This window comes from Lipophrys pholis (genome assembly GCF_963383615.2).
Source record: "Lipophrys pholis genome assembly, chromosome: 2".
NCBI lineage: Eukaryota > Metazoa > Chordata > Actinopteri > Blenniiformes > Blenniidae > Lipophrys > Lipophrys pholis.
Window position 1 is genome coordinate 21,379,779 of NC_137636.1, and position 20,096 is coordinate 21,399,874.

The 20,096-nt window shown below is 40.5% G+C and overlaps 1 protein-coding gene across 1 annotated transcript in view; it reads left to right on the forward strand.

Annotated features, from left to right (window-relative positions):
• LOC308106697 (neural-cadherin) overlaps window positions 1–20,096 on the forward strand; it is a gene marked incomplete at its 3' end in the record, with an annotated part of 401,833 nt that overhangs the window by 88,049 nt on the left and 293,688 nt on the right. The window contains 1 exon segment of the mRNA XM_080458585.1: window positions 17,755–17,952. Coding sequence (XP_080314711.1) covers window positions 17,755–17,952 — 198 coding nt within the window.

The following is a 20,096-nucleotide window of genomic DNA, read 5'->3' on the forward strand; positions in this document are numbered from 1 at the left end:
AAAATCGCTCCAAACCATCCAGATGGAGAGGCAGATAGACCCACTGACATGGATGTAGATGTTCATAATAAAAACAAGCCCCATGATTTGAGTGATACTGATGCAGTGACACAGCACATCTCTTCTAACCGGAGACTGTGAGATCCCGCGAAGCCTCTGCAGGGACGTCAAAGCTGGAGGCAGCTGCTGGATCGTAGCAGGCTGGAAATGGGAGTCAGCATCAGTAGAATAAAGGAAAAAAAAAAAAAAAAAAAAAAAAACTAGATTTAGAGAGGGCTTTGCCACGTAAGCACTGGCCACATCGGATATTCGCAGCACATTCTTTCTGGGTGGCTTCAGGCCGCCAAATAAGCCTCCTTCTCCGCTGCCGGTTCGCCCAGGGTTAAGTGGGTTAAATTCCAAAATAGTCTTAACTCTGCAAGGTGGCTAATCTTGGATCACAGCGGGGTGAGCTTAGCTGAGGTGGACTTAAGTTGTGGTTATCCACTTACAGATGTGCCAGGTTGACACAATAGTCAAGCGCTTTAATCTCAGTCAGCAGTGGACGGGATAGTTGTGCTCTTTTGAGGATGTGGAGCAGTAAGAAGCTTTTAATGGTTTTGAGGTGTTATATGTATGTGATCAACAATGAAAAAGATTCAAGTTCATTGTGAATCAACACTGAATAATAAACATAAATATGGAGTGACAATTTTCAGGTAATGAGAACATATGTCTCCTATTTACTCAGCTTTAGTCGTGCCCATAGATACTCTGTTCAGGAAGTAAGGCATGGGGGGCTAATTAGATGGAACATTCACAAGGCAACTAAAGTCAGTGAACTCTTTCTTACTTAAATCCTTCTCCAACATTGACTTTAAGCAAGACTGCGGACTCGATTTGCCAAATCATTCCAGTGAAGCCGAACACTGGTGGAGACAAACACTGGCAATACATAATAGAATTATAATGAAAGCTGTTTTTGTCTTGATGGGTCCTGTTTACATGACTTTTGCTGTGTTTTGGGTGCTCGTAGCCACTGAAATGACAACTTTTTGAAAACGGCTGCCAAAGTGGAACTTTTTGAAAATGCTCTAACTCTATCTCTATAGAAACAAGGGCAAACTAAACTTTTTGAGTTCAAACTATTTGCTTTGGTAGGAAGATTTTGAGTTCAATGACGATGTAGCGGCGTGGAGCTTTCAAAGCACAGCATTATTTGCTTACCACAGGTCACATTTGATAGAATGGATTTTGTTTGTGAAATGCTTGACACAATAGGAGGGTTTGCAAAAAAAAAAAAGTATGTTTAGAATGTTTAGATAAAAAACCATTAGCCATACAAACATGAAATATTGCAATTCGTGGATAAGTCGCAATGCATGTGTTTTATATATGACAGTACATTTGTTTGTTATATCTTGTTTTGTTGAATAAGATGAACCACACTGACCAATGAGGACTCTTAACGGGGAAACTGATCATATTTGATAACTTGTACCTCTCTTAGTTTCTCTTCCAAACCAACCATACAAGAATATAATATATATAGAATAGAGGGAAAAAAAAGAAAACAAAAAAGATCTATAAATATTTGGAAAGTGTCACATTTCTTGTATTTCCTTAATTAACATAAGCCCCAAAATGTGTGGCCCCTTTCCACTTTAGTAAAGCATCTTCTATTTCTAAAAAAATGTGATAAACTGTGTTTGTACGTCAGCACTGTTCCGAATAAAGTACTGTAACAATTATTAAGCCACATATAATGTACGTTTTGTAAATAACATTTTATTGAAGTAAAATTTTTAATTGTAGAAATATTTTAATGAGAAGTATCTTAGTAGTTTAGTGAGTGACCTATAAAGGGTTAATTGGACGATTCAAGTATGTTGTTACATCCTTTTTTCACCCCTCCCACACACACACACACACACACACACACACACACACACACACACACACACATCAGAGTACTTATTATCTTCAATGTTGGAGTAATGAGAACAGGGTTTTGAAAAGATTTGTAAATTAAAACTACCACTCTAATGACTGACGGCAATATAAAACAAATCACTGTGATGTTTCGGGAAGATTATATTCTCACGCGGAGTACCTTAACCAAGAAAAGCATCAGAAATTTGATAATGAGTAAGAAGTGCTTGTGATATAGTGATACCTCATAACTCAGTACTGAGAGCCACAGTGGGGATGAAAAAAAAATAATTATGTAAGTGCTCCAAATGTTGACTCATCAGCACATTTACTTTCAGTAGTTTGAGGCTGGGGGGGGGGGGGCATGCATCTGTTCCTTGTCAATAAGATGCTGTTTGGTGACCATAACTGAAGAGAAAACAATGGCAGCTTCTGGTTCCCTCACCTCTTTGTCATCTGGGAGCCAAGGAACTCAAACTACATTAACAGCCACCAACAGTCTGTGTGTCCTTACACTTTCTGCTTTCTACCAGTACCAGTACAATAAGTGTTTCTGGATTGTTTTTGAAACAACAATAAATACCAACATTTGTCTATGCTGACTTATCAAAAGACTTCAACATTTAGTTAATTGATGAAGATTGGTGAAGCACATTAGGAGGAGTCAGATAATCACACACTGAAGGAGGGCAGACAGGAACAGGGAGACAAGTAACTTAACTTGGATTGGAACGAGTCCTGATAGTTGTTTGTTAGCACCACAGCGGCCCAGCGGAAAACGCTCCAGAGGGTCATTAACACGAGCCAGAAGACTGTCGGCTCCCCTCTGCCCACACCGGAGGACCTGCACAGTTCCTGCTGCCTTCAAAAATCTCACACCATTGTAAGACTTTTGTCTTACTATCAGGCGATCGGAAGAACGACAGACTCAAAAACGGTTGTTATCAGACATCAGTAACCATCCATAAACTATGACGCTCTCATGTTTGCAGTCTGCTCATGTTTGATCTATTTTTCTAGATGTACAGAATTTTATATTTATATTTACTCTGTGCATATTGCACTAACTCGAAAGCACTTTTAATAGTACAGTGACGTCGATTAATTTACCCATCTATTAATCTATCTATCTATTATCTATCCGTCCTGATGTCAGGACTGAGTCTGTTCCAGGATTAATGACAATACCTCACCAACCAAACTAATGGCCTGCTCATGGGCTTTTTTCAGGCCAAGGACCCTCGAACCGATGAAGAGATGACGTAGAGTGCATGAAATGTATTAATCTCGGTCGTTCAATTGATGCGCCTTGTTTTTAATACACAGCAGGCTCATAAATGAAGGTTTTTATTTTGAACACGTGTGAGATGCAAGGAGCCTTGTCACTCCCATTTATATTGTGAACACGCATCATCAGCAGATACCAGTGCTCAGATAGACACTGTTTGAATTGCTGTTTTTATTCTAAACAAGAATGCTGGACAAAAGTGATTAACGTTACCAAATGTGTACACTTCTAACTGAAAGAAATCATCTTCTGACTCTCATCAGTTAGCCACAACATGATATGTTGGAGTTTGCTATTGTGTATTTTAGAGGCATTTTAATTTTTGAATTTGTTTTGTAAATGGGGAGAGCATTTCAAGTAAAAATATTTTTTTCGCATTTTGGTTTGAGAAACATTTTTGCGTTTACTTTGCAGAAACACCGTAAACAATGTAATTAACACGAAGGGCCACACGTTTCCTCTGTTGGTCGTTTTTGTAAGGAAACCGCAAACACATATAGCAGAGAACAATACGCTCCAAACATTACCATGGCACCCATTTCCATTGAGACGGTTGTTTTCCGTGTTTTCAAAAAAGTTGCATACCCAGTGGCTCTGAGCTCGTCATGTAAACAGACACCTAAAGATCTTCTGTTTTCACTTGAAAATGTTGCCGTGTCAACAAGGCCTTAATAGTTGTGAGAAAAAAAAAGTGTCACACCAAGCAGGGACCTTGTAGAATGGATGTCCAGCCCGGCTGTTTTCCATCTATTGGACCAGTATGGTAAATGAGAGTGAATCATATGTGTATATTTGTATTCATGAGCACCATGTTGACGCGAGGTGTGTAAGAAGCTCTGTGGAGATACTGGAACAAAGAAGGAAACTGATAAATTACTTCAATTTCTGTTCGCTTTTATCAAGCAGCCTCAGCAGCTCCTTGCGGTCGAGATATTTCTAAAAACAATATCAAACACTTTTATTGCAGACTGTGTCTTCTTCATGATGTTGCTCCCAGCAAACTCTGACGCAATAATTAATGAATGGTAAAGCAGGTCTGTACTATATGTGAGGGGTGAGAATGACCACTGGTGTAGCCTCTTTGACCCGACTAATGGAAAGTGTAGTGCCCAGGATTTAAGCTCAACAAATACCAGAGACAAATACCTGCCATTCTACACCACATCCTACGTCTGCTCGTCTATGCTATTCACACATGGCGCTTGTGTGGGTTTACTCAATGAGAAACAGCACAAAACTTCTTCTTTTATTTTATTTACACAGAAATGAGAAAAAGAAAAAAAGTGTGTGTGTGTGTGTGTGTGTGTGGGGGGGGGGTGAACAAAAGGCTGAGAGGGAGAGAAGGATGGGAACGTGAGGCAGCGGGTTCCAAGTTGATCCCGCCTTCGTCAGATTGACTTCAAAGCGACACGGTTAATCCTCTCACGCCTGCTCGTTAATAATCCCGTTAATAATCCGTTTAGCTGCTTCCGTGCTCCGTGGATTGTTGGCGTTAGGGTGCTGCAGAGGAGGTTTGAGCCCCCCCCCCCCCCCCCACGCACTCTTTTCAGGCCTGTTTGACTCCTGAAGAAATCCATCACCTGTTTTTACCAGGGATACACCACCACCACCACCTCACTGAAATACTGTAAATACTCATTTTTAATAGGACACTGTCAAACACTTGGAAATCACACTGCCATGGTGTCATTTAAGGATACTTTTTTATTTCTATAATCATATTTACTCTTCCAGTATTGAAGTGAAGCTCGCGAACACAGAAAAGACCTCAAAGAGGATTTTGTGCACAAGCACTTATATCATAATTTTACATATTTTACTTTTTTCTTATCAGCCCAGTCGGGGGTTTTTTTTTTCCAACTTTGACATGTTTGTTCATCATCACAAACTTTATCCGGCGGTGGTGGTGGATGACTTTGGTCAGCTGGTGCTACTGAGGCCTCATGATATTGAATTTTAAATTCCAGAAATAGATAAATAAATACAATTTCTTAATTTTGTGTGCTGGAAGGACAAAGAAAAGGCATTGAAGAAAGTATTGAAAAGTTAATGAAACTATCCATGAATAACATTTAAATATTCAGAATGTTTGTTAAATTGTGAGTTAACAAACATTTATTCTGTCATTAAAAAAAAACAAACAACACACTTTCTAGTTTATTTATTCTGTGTTATTTATTGATTTCTGGTGTTTCAGATTGATCCATGTATATTTACACTAATCTATTGATTTGAATGGTTAATATAATATTATTGAACATTGTCCATTATTGTGCCGGCCTTGTTTGTCCTCAACTGTTTGAGGTGTGTTTCTTTATTATTTTCCAGATATTGTACGTATTTGTACGCAGGTACATGTACACACATGATGTGCACAGATGTGAACGCAGGAACATGATTTTAATTTTTCATCATCACGTTCCATCCAATTATTAGCAATTTTCTGTAAATCCGGTGTTATATAAATAGAGATTGGGTGATGAGTATTCTCTCAAAAAAAAAATGTACTTTGTTTTCAGCTTGATAAAAAAAATAAAACATTAAGTAAATTAGACACGGGAGAAAAAACAACTTCAGTCCGTCTCTTCCAACATTTGCCTGCAAGTTGCTTTTGAAATTTACCACAGAAAAGAAACTGACCCTGTTTCAGCAAAGGGAGCTGCAGCTAATAATCCTGTTTCATCCCGTTAATGGATTTGACTCGTTAAGGAAATGGTGGAAATTAATTTGTTTTAAAACGGGCCTGCTTTCGTCCTTCAACGTACTATTCAGAGGTTTGGTGGAGCAAAATATTGTGTTGCTGTGAGTCAAACTTTGGACGAGTTTATCTGTTTAAAGTGTCTGAGTTCACTTGGGGTGCAGAGAACAATACGCTATAAACCTTAATCAAGAGTACATTCGTCGGGACAGATGACAAAGATGACGCTATTAGAGGAGAATCTCAATTATAAAACTAGCAATATCACCTATAAAACTAAAATACTGTCTGGGAGTCACGCATGGGAGAAATGGACTTTACACAAGACTGAAAACAACAACAATGAATCAGAAACATTGAGCAACGTATAAAGCTGTCTTTAAGGGTATTACAGCATGAAGACACATCCCAGCTGGTTTGTATGTTTATGTATGAAAAATGTGTTTTCAAATTAAGATTTATGCCGGGTAATAAAAAAAAAAAGTCCTTCCTACATGTGTCGGTGTGCTGGAATGGGAACAGACTGACTGTCACCGACATCTGAAGCATCCTCCTTCCTGTTTTCTTCTCCATCACCGTGATGGGCCTCTGTTTAATGAAGTGTTTGATTTAGTGACACGTGGGAGCAGGTTTGTGTTGACTGATGGGAGGCAGAGGACATGTTTTGTCTTTTAACTGAAGCTCCGCCATAGGGGCCGCACTATATTAAAACCCGGCGTGCTGGAATGGCAGGATTTCAGATATAAATTAAGTCGCTCGGGGGCATGAAAACTCATTTTGCTGACTTTTATTGTGTGTCTTCAAGGGAAGCATTAGATTAGGTTGATGATCACGGTGGAGATTCCCCCACGATTCAGTCTGGTAACACGTGCTCTTTAGTTTCCTTCCTGGCGTGCAGTGGCAAACGTCACACGTCACGATTTAAAAATGGGTTTGCATCTTCTTTCTCTTCAACCGTTTGACAGTCCTGAAGCTGATTACAAATCCACGTGTACGATCATTCATCTTCAAGTCATTACCTTAATTCTCCATTTGGTCTGTGAAGTACGGAAACACACTGGGCCCACTCTCAGTTTGTAACAGTATCTTTTTACGTGAAAGAAAAGTTACACAATCATCAGATTTTTATTCTACATTATCTTTGACCACCAACTTTAGCTTCTTATGAAACAATAAATCACAGTGGAGGTTCACCCTGAAAAGATTAACTAACTGGGTCATACGTCAAGCAAGTGAGAGCTACTGTTTTTTTTAAGCACACGATTTTAGGCAGCAACGTTACAAGTGAACATGTCGGGGTTTTTCCATGTTGGGCCACTCGTTGGCGCTGTTACTTGTTTCTGTAATGAAAAGAGTAAAAATGAAAAGCAGAGCACAATCTCTAAACATTACCGATGGGGGTACAAGGACATTTGTATGAACGGACGACCGATTTGGATTGTTATTACGGCGTTTCCATGGAGATGGAGTCAACGCATTTTCAAAAAAAAACTCCACTCGTTTTCAAAAAGTCGATTTTTCAGTGGCTCCGAACATTGTTTGAAAATGTCGTTCCCAGAATGCCTCAGAGATTTTGACAACATGTTTATCTGTTTTAATAATATGTGTGCGTGTGTGTGTTTTGCCAGGAAATAAACAATAATCTTTGTTTTTAACCTGAAAGCTGCCGCAGTACAACTATAAGCTTTTTCATTTCTACGAGGAAAGTATTGAGAGTTTATGCATAAGCAATCACTGTTTAGCAACTGAACGTGGAAGTAATTCTCTGGGTAATTTCAAGGGAGATTTAAAACCAAAAATATCTGCTTCGGTTGGCGGCTGGTGTTAAGATTTTCCCCGTCGGCTGACCCACCATGTGGGAGCTGCTTCCCAGTGTTTGAGACCAACGGCAACCACAGCAGCCAGCTTCGCTTCCAGCTTCCAGCACTTGGCACTGTCATAACCGCTAATGCTTAAACTTTAGTTATGTTTACGAAAAAAAAAAAAAAAAAAAAGGCAATGACTTTCATATTCATATATGCTAAGCTATTCAATGACGAGTCAGACAAAGGCGGAGGAGACAGAAGGTTGCAATCTGCTCGGAATCTCAGCACATCTTAACTTCATTAAAGATCAGAGATTACCCCAGATGAACTGAAGAGTCAGGAACACACACACACACACACACACACACACACACACACACACACACACACACACACACTGACCTCGGCAAAGTGGTTCTTAGTTAATTCGAGGATCAAGTCATTAGTAGGTAGTTAAATGAGGGACACATTGTGCTCCTATTGTGCGTCACCTGAGGTTTCAGCAGTAATCCCCAGACTGAAGCCGGTAAACAATAGCTGCTATCACAGTTCCTGATGGGAAGTGGAGTAATCTCAGGAAGGGACTCCACCAATCAGTGGCTTAGGCAGGGTGATATGACATCAAGTGATTCATGGAACATTCATGTGTTAGGTCATGTTTGGGTATTTGAGTAAGTCTTTTCACACAAGCTGTACATCTACAGCAGGATTTCGGATTGCATGTTCAGAAATGTGCTTTTCATACGTCATCTACAACAGGTAGACCAATGAGCTACAACAGGTACAGCCAAATGAGCCATTTTTGCTGCTTTTCACCAAATAGAATTCAATCTGTTCATACAAAAGACGTCAAGGTCTTTATTTGTCACAAGCATAATTGTAGAAATTATGACATGCAGTGAAATGTGCCTTGCACCTGCTCCAGAACTAAACACACAAGAGTGATCTCTCCGCCACCCTGACGGCAGCAGCAAGAGCAGTCTGTTTCTGGGGTGGATGGACTCGCTAACAATCTTCCTGACCTTTGACCTTTAGCCTGTATAACCTTTAAAATCAATGTAACAGAGCTCAAGAGTGTGTACATCCAAAACAACTGTGTATTATGTTGCATTGACCAAGGCCCAGTTTACACAACAATGTTTCAAGTGAATTTTGTCGTGGCGTTTTCGTTTTTGGAAAAAGAGTTTGCTCGATAGCGTTTTTGAAAATGGCTGTCTGTTTACGTGGAAACACTGAAAACCATGCAGTCTTCATGTCGGTCCACCCGTTGGTTATTCTACTGAAACCACACACCCATACAGCAGAGAACAACACATGACGAACATTAACGATGTAGTGCATTGTTTTTAAAACGTTCCATCCTGTGAGCCGTTCTCAAAAAGTCGTCTTCAGAGGCTCCGAGCACCTCTGTCGTGGAAACGGATACTCCAGTAGCTGTTTTTTTTTGTTTTTTTTCACTTGAAGGTCTTATGTAAACAGGGCCTGAAGCAACATCTATGGCCAGCGTGGGTGATTTCTGCGAAACATCCAACATGGATTTCGAAAAGAGGAAAATTCCACTTAAAAGGTTGCGATTGTTATAGTGTTGAAATTAAGAGACACGTCCTCTAGAGGCAATGAAAATGGAGAGACGCTGGTCTAACAGCTCAGGGACCTGCCAAACCTTGAAAATTGACAAAAGTTACAAAGAGAGTTTTCAGTTAAACTCACCGGATTACTAACATTTATAGAATACAGTAAAATATGTCAATGCCTTTCAAAACATTTGAAAATATGTTTCCCTCCCCCAATCTGCTCCAATATACCAGTTATGATGTGGCTACCACCCAACACCCCTGCTGTGATTTACACCAACATAACTTATTCAAACGAGGTCAAAACTGCTCCTTCTATTATTTTATAGCTCCATTAAATCAAGCCTCGCCACACCTCAGCATTCCTCACCTTCGCTTCTGCAAAAAAACTATTTCTTTTATTGCTCATTTACTGAAAATCATATTAAAATTCATCAGGTAGCAGCCGTTAGAAGTGAGTCATTAGTTTGAGAAAGAAAAATCTATTTCCAAGCTTTCCGTGCTAAAACAAATAGTGTCGGAGTGTCACGGCTATGAGGCGGAATAGAAACGATGAGGCATTTCTTGGTACAGGGTAGGAATCTGGTGGTGCCGGCCACAAAGTCCTCTCAAAGCCTTTAGTAGCAGAATACATTGTGTGTTGTGTACTCTGAGCTACAAATTGCTGGAAATTTCAAGTGTCAGAATACACACCTTCCACTGGAGCTGCTGGCCAGTCTGAATTCATTTGATGACAACGTTGATTACCTACAATGATCGGGCATCTCTCAACACCTTGTGGATCCTAAAAAAATTCAAGATGGAGTGTTGCTTTGAATTTAGAAATGGACATTTACCATTTTTCTTTTTTCTTTTTTTTAAAGCAGTAGTGTTTCACAAACAAAGTTTTATTCTGTTATTTTTTCCTTGTAATTTTGTTTGTCGCTTCTGTCCTGTGGCGACCAAGTATTAAGTAAAGTTGGAGTGTAATTGAATATGTTCGGTTCGTCATGACAAGTCAGTAAGCTCAGTGGGCGGGGCTTCTCGCTGCACTGCTCCGTGTGATTGGTCACGTAATACTAGCATACAGATCATAAAGTGCATGGACTCAGCATTTATTGCAGTTCAGTCGGTCTTTTTTGATTTGTACATTACACCTGCTAGTGTTGTGAATGATCAGTGATTTATTGTGCACAATACTTCCACATGCACTCTCTTCATATGACCTCTGAACTCCCCACATTACCAGTCACTACCATAAGACTGCTGCTTTAGAAGTAAAGTCAGCGAAATGAAAACAATTTTGAAAAGGAAAGTTTGAATGGTGAACCACTTATCCACCGTGAAGTTCTCTAAAGTCTCCCTTCTACTTTAGCTATTTTATCATCACTGATTTTCCATTCAAACAAACACTGGATAGGTTGTAAACCTGAAGTAATGGTTGCTTTGAACACAGTTTGCAGTGTTACCAAGCCAGCAGACACTGAACTCCGGCGCTGGTCAGTTCTTGGTTTCTCCCCAGTTCTTCGTTGCAGATTAGATTTATTGGAGATTTGGCACGCGGCCGTCTGCTGTGTTTCCAAAACATCGGTGGTGAAGCCGTTAAGTTCTTCATCAAAATAAAGCAAGGACTTGAAATGTGCTCTGTCACGCCACGGAGCTCAGGGGAATTCAGGATCTTCACAAGAAGAAGGAGTTTTTTATTCTTTTCCCCCCTTGTTCATGCCACCTGTGCATGTTCATCACTGTTGCTTTTGCTCATTTGTCAGATTTTCTTTCAACCTGTTCAGTCTCTCTCACTGCCCACAGAGCACCTTGAAATCTCTCTGACTCTTTCCCAGGTTCCATTTTGTTTGATCCAAAGTGCATTCACATTTTATTTATTTTTTTTTTTTGGAAAACTCATTAAAGGTGGATGTTGGAATCCAGAGCAATCACATTGGAAATATTTTTGAAACAAATCGGTTGGTTCAAGGATGTTGGTTGTGATTAATCGCAGGTCGGAGGTACATGATGCACCTGAACGCATCACCCATATATCAGCTGCATGAAGCTCGTTAACCCATGAAAATCCATAAATTAGTTTGCCCACTGGCACCATGGTGGAATCTTGCTTGGAAATTGATCAAATTCCCCCGGGACAAGCTGAGCAACGACGGGCCCATGTGGAATAGGCCAGTAAGAAGACGATTGAACATTTATGAATTCACATGTAAGTGAATTTATAATTATATTGTTTCCTCAAGTTTGTGTTTGGGGAAACTGTTGTCTCTTTGTCCAGCGGAGGAGTGAACACGCTTTATTATCACTACTCTGTGATTTCTCTCAACGCTAGTTATTTGGACAATTGGTGTTTTCCGGTTGTGTTGCCCGAAGAAAACAGATCACTACAGCTTAAACAACAGACTGTTTGAACATGACTGACTGTACAAGACACTGGTGGGAACCTTGGCATCATGCCGGAAGGTTGTAGTTTTATGTGGCTTGTTAATGCCCTTCCTTCATTTCAGATCCATTCCCAGAACATCAGCGCACCAACAATTTGATTTGATTTACTTGTACTAATGTGAATGTGAAGCTAATTGAGATATCGATTTGGATATATTCACCCACTCTCGCCGATACCATCGGCTGTAAATTAGCTGTAGCACTTCTGTGAATGTGTAGCGTCCCCGAGTGCTCATGCAAACGAGCGTGCGCTGGGGTTTGTTTTGAGCACAATAATGGCAGGCTGAACATTTTCAATTATGAGTATCTGTGCTGGACGAGAAAGCAGCAAAACTATTGGCCAACCGTTTGTACCATTTGCAATTAGTGTAGGAACTAAAGCTTGATTCTCGCTGTGACGCGCTCCGTCTCCCTCTCTCATCCCTCACTTTAATTGGCACTTCGGTGTAGAAATTTGAAAAATTTGCTAAGGAGGCAGCAGCTTTTCGTTCAAACAGATTATGGCTGGAACAGTTACCAACGAGAGCCAAATAGCCCTTTGTAATCCTCACAGAATTAACTGGCCTTCTTTTCTATTTTCTCTCTTCCTCTGTCTCGCTTTCTTATTCTCCCTTATTCTGTTCACCCCCCCCCCCCCCCCCCCCCCGCTCCCTTTTTTTTTTTTTATTGGTTTCAATTCCCCTCTGACTGCGAGAGCTGGTTTTGAGGACGCAGCTAGTATGCATGCACATACACAGTCTAAATGAGGGATTGTGAGGAGGAGACCGAGGGTTTGAAGAGTCAGAAAGGTGCTGATTGAGGTCTTCCGGGTCACAGGAAGACAGAAAAAAAGCAACGCGTCTGTGTTCCAATCAGACTCACAGTTTGACTTGTTCTGACGGGACCAGGGATGTGGTGATGCAGCAAGTTTATATATCGAGTCGAGGGGACAATCACCGTGGTGCCATGAAGTGGATGATTTAATGAACGAATTGTGGATCTCCCATTATACAGCTTCACAACACTTTCACATGGGTCTCGTTAGTCCAAAAACATTGTATTCAAAGTTTATTGCCTCAGATCCAGCTTTTTCTGACTGAACTGAATGTCAGAATCTTTGTGGACGACTTATGTCTTCTCAGTTTGCGTGTCGTGTCTCGTTTGGTCTTCTTTCCAGTTCAGTGAAGTCTGTATATTTTTGTCAACCAATCTGTTTATCTTACATTGTAACAATTATAAATTACTTTTCTATTCTATTTTACATTTTTCTTCTGTTTTAATCTTATTTCATTCTTTCCTATTTTATGTTTTTGGTGTAGACCGGGCCTCCCAGAACAGAATTTCATACCAAGACATGTAAACATGTATAATGCCATGACAAAAGTACCGACACCGATGGCATTATATGTATCAGGTCCAATATTGCACAGAGTACTCATAAAAGATCCATAATACGACCTTGAGAGTATTATGTGTGAGGAGAGAGGACGAGCGATGTCTGCTGTTTGGAGATTATTTGATATTAATAAGAATGACAAACATAACAAAAATCCTAAACTATGATCTGACCAACTATCAGAGGAGGAGATAGATAGTTTGTGCAACTTAATCAGCAGAGACGTTTGGACCAGCAGAGTCAGAACGATGTCGCCTGCTGCTTACATCGCCTCGCTGCTCTCTAAACGATAGTCTAGCTCTGCACTCCAAGCATGTTGCTGCATGCGAGAGTGAAAATTACAGCGTGCGAATCTGAAAGATTAATTGGTCACAATGGTAATTGACTGACACCACAGATAGCGCAACAAATCAGTTTTGTCTTGTATCTGCCTCTCATTAGAGGAGATAAGTGCGCGCCCCATGTAGGAATCTCCCTCTTGTTTCGTTTTTTTCACTGTTTAAATGACAAACGTGGCGGGTCGCATATCGGCGTCGGTGTCAGATGAAGCGTTTTGACGCATTTAGAAAGACCACGGGGTCATGATTTTTGATACTAAACCACAATAAATGCTGTTATTATCATGGATTCAAGTAGTAATTACTGTGATTAGTGCGTTTTGAGTCAGCAGCAGTGTAGATACTTGCAGGGTTTGTATTTGGGTGACATCTGAAACACGGCAGAAGGCTGTGTGTGAATTGAGGCCATATTTCTCGCGTGAAAAGATGAATGAAGACACTTCCAAAAACATTAAAGATGCAACCTGCGGCAAGCAGAGCAAACATTTCAGTTCCATCTCTGTGAACACCTCTACTACTTCCACTACCAAATAGTAAAAGGAAAATATGTCGGCGCTTGATGCATAATGGAAAAGAAAAGTGGGATTATTTCTTTTGTAAGTAGCTAAACAACCTTTCATGTAACCTGGTTTACACTTACAGTGGAATCACATGTGCATTCTATTTTTTAAAATCTGCATTATGGATAAAATTCGGCTCGGGATGACATATTTATTGCGAGCTAAAATAATCTCAATGCATTTTTATGGCAAAAGATGGAAGTTCAAGGTCTTTCGGATGAGATGAGTCTGTTTCTTTAGAAAAGAAAAATCTGAGGACAACTTTCACTGATTGGCTTTTATAATGTTTATTGCATTAAGTATCTATTATCAGATGGTATGAACTGACAGATGAGATGACTAAACTAGAACAGGGGTGTTAAACATCAGGTCTGTGGGCCAATCCCAGCCCGCAAGTGGCTCCAATCTGAGATTTGTACCATTTGCTTGGTTTGGCCAAAGAGAACATTGATTTTTGGACATTGTATTGAGGGTTTTTTGTTTTAGTTTTTTTACAATTCACTGTATTTTGCACCAGACGGTTTCATTAAAATTTACTTTTTGTTGTCATTTGAGTCATTTGCCATAGTAATTGTTTGGTTTTGTAAAAAATATAGACATTTTTATCAAGTATACTCTGCGTTACTACAAAGAAAAACTTGAAAGCTTAAATTTAAAGGTTATTATGACACTATTTTACCAATCTGACCCACTCAAGGTGAAACTGGGATATATGTGGCCCTGAATTAAAATGTGTTTGACACCCCCTTGGATTAGAATGTGATCCTGTCATACTAAATATTGATGATGCCAAAGAGGGGGAGGGGGTAACATTCAGAACCCTACCAATGAAGGGGGCAGCATTTAGACATGTTTAGACTCGCAACTTGACGAGCTTGGCGGCCATGACAGCAGCCTTCCATGGTGTTATTAGTAATTGCAGGTGTTGTTGTTTCTAGGGATTGCAGCATACCATTAGATGCACCAAGATGCATTAGTGTGAGGGATTGCAATCGCAATGAGCTCCCTCTCCCTACGGTCCTTCATTAACCACTAATCACTGATGATCGTTATTCGTATGGGAAGTGGGTGTTTTCTGTGTGTGTGTGTGTGTGTGTGTGTGTGTGTGTGTGTGTGTGTGTGTGTGTGTGTGTGTGTGTGTGTGTGTGTGTGTGTGTGTGTGTGTGTGTGTGTGTGTGTGTGTGTGTGTGTGTGTGTGTGTGTGTGTGTGTGTGTGTGTGTGTGTGTGTGTGTGTGTGTGTGTAAGATGTATTTTGGCATTGCCCTCTGTATATTAACCCAGTGATTTATTATCTCAGTAATGCCGTCCCTCCCTTCCCAAAGCTACATTGTCCTTTTGCCAATTAATTATGAATCTATTCCGACCACAGAGAGCGGGGGGAGATAAAAAGAGATAGAGTGAGATAAAAAGAAAGAGAGATCATCAACAAATGCATGGGTTGAACCCCAGGGTCAAGTGCCGTGTTGTTGTTTTGTTGTTTTTTTTTTCTTTTGCAAGATATGGCTGGTTAATTCCACTCTTCTGTCTTCTTTTGAAGTCCGCTTTTTCCTTGTAACTCTCCCTCGTTCCCTCTCTTCCCTAATGCCATTGATTTATGCAATAGCTTGCTTGTGCCTTTCTCTTTTCCTTCCATCCCTAATTCTCCCGTCTTCTACTTTCCGTTGTTCTGCTGTTTCTATAACAACCACAGGGTCATTTTTCAGCCTCTGCGCCTCACTCTTAATCCCATTCATGTGACACTCAGCTCCTATTTTTCTTGCTGCTTCCCCCCCGCTGCGCTCTATATTATTTGATTGCGCCCTCTCACTTGGTAAATACTTCTCGTTCTGCTCTCTGCCCACTTTGCATCATTTAGTGCACAGCTGTACCCACAAAGGCTGTTGCCTCCCACCGCTCTACTTGCATTTGTTGCTGCAGTATAACATAGTCCAAGTGAAAATCAGCCTCTTTCTTTTCGGCGGCCCAACAGGTATCCAAGCTGACAGAATTGAGAGCAATCATCTGGCTCTAGTACTGAAATCGCTCTTGTGCTCCCCTGCTGTGAGCAGCAGACACTCCTGCATGCCGTTTTGTAGGTGGAGGGATTGGAAGTGCAGATGAGACCGATTGTATTTCACCAGTGTCACAATGATTGCTGTTTACGACAGGTGCAGCTCACTTAGCACTGATTATAATTATTGGCTTGGATGCAGAGGTGGAATCCTCAGGCCACGTTTACAAGTACCTGGGTTTTTACAAAAACGGACATTTCGCCCTCTACCTTAAAAAACAAATCTTCATTTACACGGACCCGCATATACACCTGGTTCAGAGCTGCTATGAGCATGCCAAACCTTTAGGGGGCAGTGTAGCGAGAAGCATGAAGCCATGATAGTCAATCAGAATCCTGGGAAAAAACACCATGTCACAAATTGTGATGTAAATCTCTGCCTACCCCCCCTTTAGATTGAACCACAGACACAGGGTTTATCCAGATCTCCACTGCAGCCGGAGTTTTCAGGAATGATCGTTTGTGGTGAGTCGGAGCTGCGTTTATGTGTAACGCAGACATATCAACATTTTTTCAAATACCCGGGTACGTGTAAACGTGAACTCAGCCTCCTCCAGATTATTCCTCGGATGTTTTTTGTTCTCAGTACACATTTCATTAAATCCACGGAGTCCACTTGACAGTATAGTTGAACGTTGTGCAGCCAAACTGTCAAGTTGTAGCACATTTGCCTCAAGGTAAATATGGAAATATGAAGTAAATATGTTACCAGAGGTATCATATTTACCTCTGGTGAATGTGTTAACATATTTATCAGAGGTTATAATAGTACATTTTATCTCCTGAAAAACTAAAATTGGACATTTTGTCTGAGGCTGCATTTGTATGACATTTCAAGAGAAAAAAAAAATAAAAATTGCTGTTGCATATATGTGCTTCAAAAAAGTTTCATGTTTACATGGCAACATCTTGAAAACGGTGTCCAATTGCACAGCAATAGCGGAAATGTTGAAAACGATTTTTGTTTTTGTTGTGAAACCACACACACGTGCAGCAGAGAACAATCCGCTCTAAACATTAACAATGGGAGGTCACAGACATTCGTACTTCAGGCTGGACATGTTTCCAGTCTATCCATACCAGGGTCATAGGTAGAACATGCAAATTCCGCATGGAATCACCTATGTAAGGTTTCCTACCTAACCACTGCACCTCTGTTACGTCCTCTCATGTCTTCTATTCACAGCTATGGAATATGCATTATAATTGTAGTGCTTGATGAGGTTTGGCTTGTAAGTCCTTCTTGTTTTCTCTAGACTAAACAGTCTGTTTTTCATCAAAACAACTGGCTTTGAGCCGCAGACCTTTCCTTGTCTTATTGGCACTGTTGTGCGTGCACATTCATTATTTGTTTTTGACCTGGCAGCAGCGCTACCTGAGCCAGCTGGTTCGGACCAGTTGCTGGATTGATACTGTCTCCCCGAGCAGCACAGTTGGTCGGAGGAAAACAGTGGGCCAGTTCTGGCTGCGTGTCCGCAGCCATTATGCTGGAGAAAAACAATAGCAACAGGAGCACAGCAGTAATGTGTTAGGGGAGCTTTGAGGACAAAAATATAATATGGAGGTGGCAAGAGGCCTCTTTGAAGTGTGTGAGCTTTGTAGGCTTAAATATTTAATTGAAAGCAGAAACTAGAAAAACATTTCTGACACTGTTGGTCAACCCAAAAAAAACTTTGTATGGTCGCCACAATTAACTCTTTCTGATGTGCCTTTCCCTTGTTTTCCAGGTCCTGAGTGGTACTTGGTGCGAGTGGAGCTGACTGTGACAGATGTGAACGACAATATCCCTGAATGGAGCATGATTCCAGCCCCCTACCTCGCGGTGGTTTCCCCCGACGCCCCGGCCAGTTCACTTGTCTATAAGCTCTACGCTCAGGATGGAGATGAGGGAAACAATGGTGAAGTGGAGTACTTTCTCTCCGATGGTAAGCTGTTTATTTCAGGTTTATTTCTTCTCTCCACAGCGTGTACATGACCTCTTACACCAGGACGTACACCATGACAAATCTATATATGAGCAGCAGTAGTCAGTTTAAACAATGTTTTACCCCATGAGGCATGAATGTCTTTTACACCTGGAGCCTAGAATTTACCAGAACTTTATTTTTGTAGCATGTCTGTGTACCTTCCAAAGAGCTACTGATGTGTATTTACTATCGATGCCATCAAATAAGTCCAGCGAATAACGTTTTCAAGTGAAAACAGAAAACTTTTGTTCGGAGCCACTAAAGACACAACTTTTTTAAAAAAGTCTCCCATGGTGGAACTTTTCAAAATGGCCACTCCTCCACTAAGCAAGTTAAGATTCTGCATAATATATATTGCCAGTAACAGCAGTGAAAGCGGGACCTTTACTGCAACTTATATCTCTAACAGGACATTTTATCCTGATAATGTCTGAAAATTTGGATTTTTAAAAGAAACGTATTTCGGTTGAGGATGGACATGCACCCATCCAGAGAGCATAAGATAAGTTGTGGTTTTGTTCAATAAAAATCCAAAGCACATCTTGCACAACTGAGGCCCCGTTTACACAACTTTTCTAAAACTCTGCTCGTTTGTCCTGGTCACCATGACCATAGTAACTAGTTCTTCTGCACATGCTCAGTAGCTGGACAGTAAGAACAACGTTTCCTCCAGAGTGTCATGACTCCCAGTCCATATTCTCCTGGGACTTGGTAGTTTTATTATTGACAGTCGCCATAATAATAATCCAACTTGGTCATCTGTTCATACGAATGTCCATGTATTTCCATTGGTAATGTTTAGAGTGAATTGTTCTATTCACAGATTAGAGAGGTTCCAGAGTCTTTCTCAGAGGCTATTTGGATCCATTTAGTTTGTACTTCTTATCTGTGATCTGGTTCTTTGTGATCTGTTCTTCGCTGGTGAGTTGGTTTATCATTAACTCATGAACTCCCATGTTGTTCGTGTCTGCTGTAGCCAGACACTTGCACCAACAGAATAGTTTTTCACTAACCACACTGCACAGTCCAATGATTCTTCTTCAAATTCTCCCAAAAAGAAGAAGAAAAGAAGATACCCCCTTTGTGTCACCAATTGAAAACAGGGCTGAGAAGATCAAATCAATAATTTTCTGGGTTTGAAAATGAGTGTTTAATCATTTGTTGACAGGGAATCCAGTTGAAGGCAAGGCCTGTACTATTCCTGCTGCTCTCCTCTGAGCCACTGGACTCGGCTATTCATGCTAATGCAATTTACCAGTGTGACGCCATTAATTTCTCCATCATGCAAAATAATGACTTTTCTTATTGTTTGCCATGTCACTATTTCTGGTGCTCATTTAAAAGGTGTTAAAGGGGTGATCCTCCCAAGTTTCCATCTGGGGATGGAAGAGACAAAACAGCAGCGATCTATCTATTAATAAAACGTAAACATCGATGCTAGTGTCTAGACAGCTTTTCATTCATTGGAATTGATGAGTCATCCACTAAAAGCTTTGTCACACCTCTCGCAGCAGTGTTGCCATCCACTTTTCAACATTGGGTTTTATCATTCTGTAGATGCAAGACTTTGTTTGTAGGTCTTCAGTTTTCATCCAAAAATGGTCATAAATAAAGTCTAATGATGCTTCTGAAGGCTGTTTCTGACATATAGCATGACATGTATTGTGCCTTGTCACTTTACACTTTTATACTTATTCACATTGCATGCAGTGGACGTTGACATATAGACCATTGACTCATCTGAATATATTCTGATTGTGGCCTTATTCAGTACAATGAGACTTAAATAAAGTATGTATAGGAATTGTCCCTTGAGCCACTCCACACTTTATTTGAAAATCTCAATTCTGACTGATGAAAAGCTTCTTACTTTACAAACTATCAATCCATTGCTCCATTTTAACATCTTTTGTTGAAGTTCAGTGCGTTGAAGAGTTCAGCTTTCCCCAGCTGACATTGATGAACATGTTTGTCGGGAAAATTGCTTATTTATTTACCCGTTTGTCCGATAATCAGTTGCATTAAGAACCAAACATGTCACAGAAAAACACTGAAAAGAAGATGACGGGTTAAACCAACTAAGACAGAGGGAGGGGGAAACA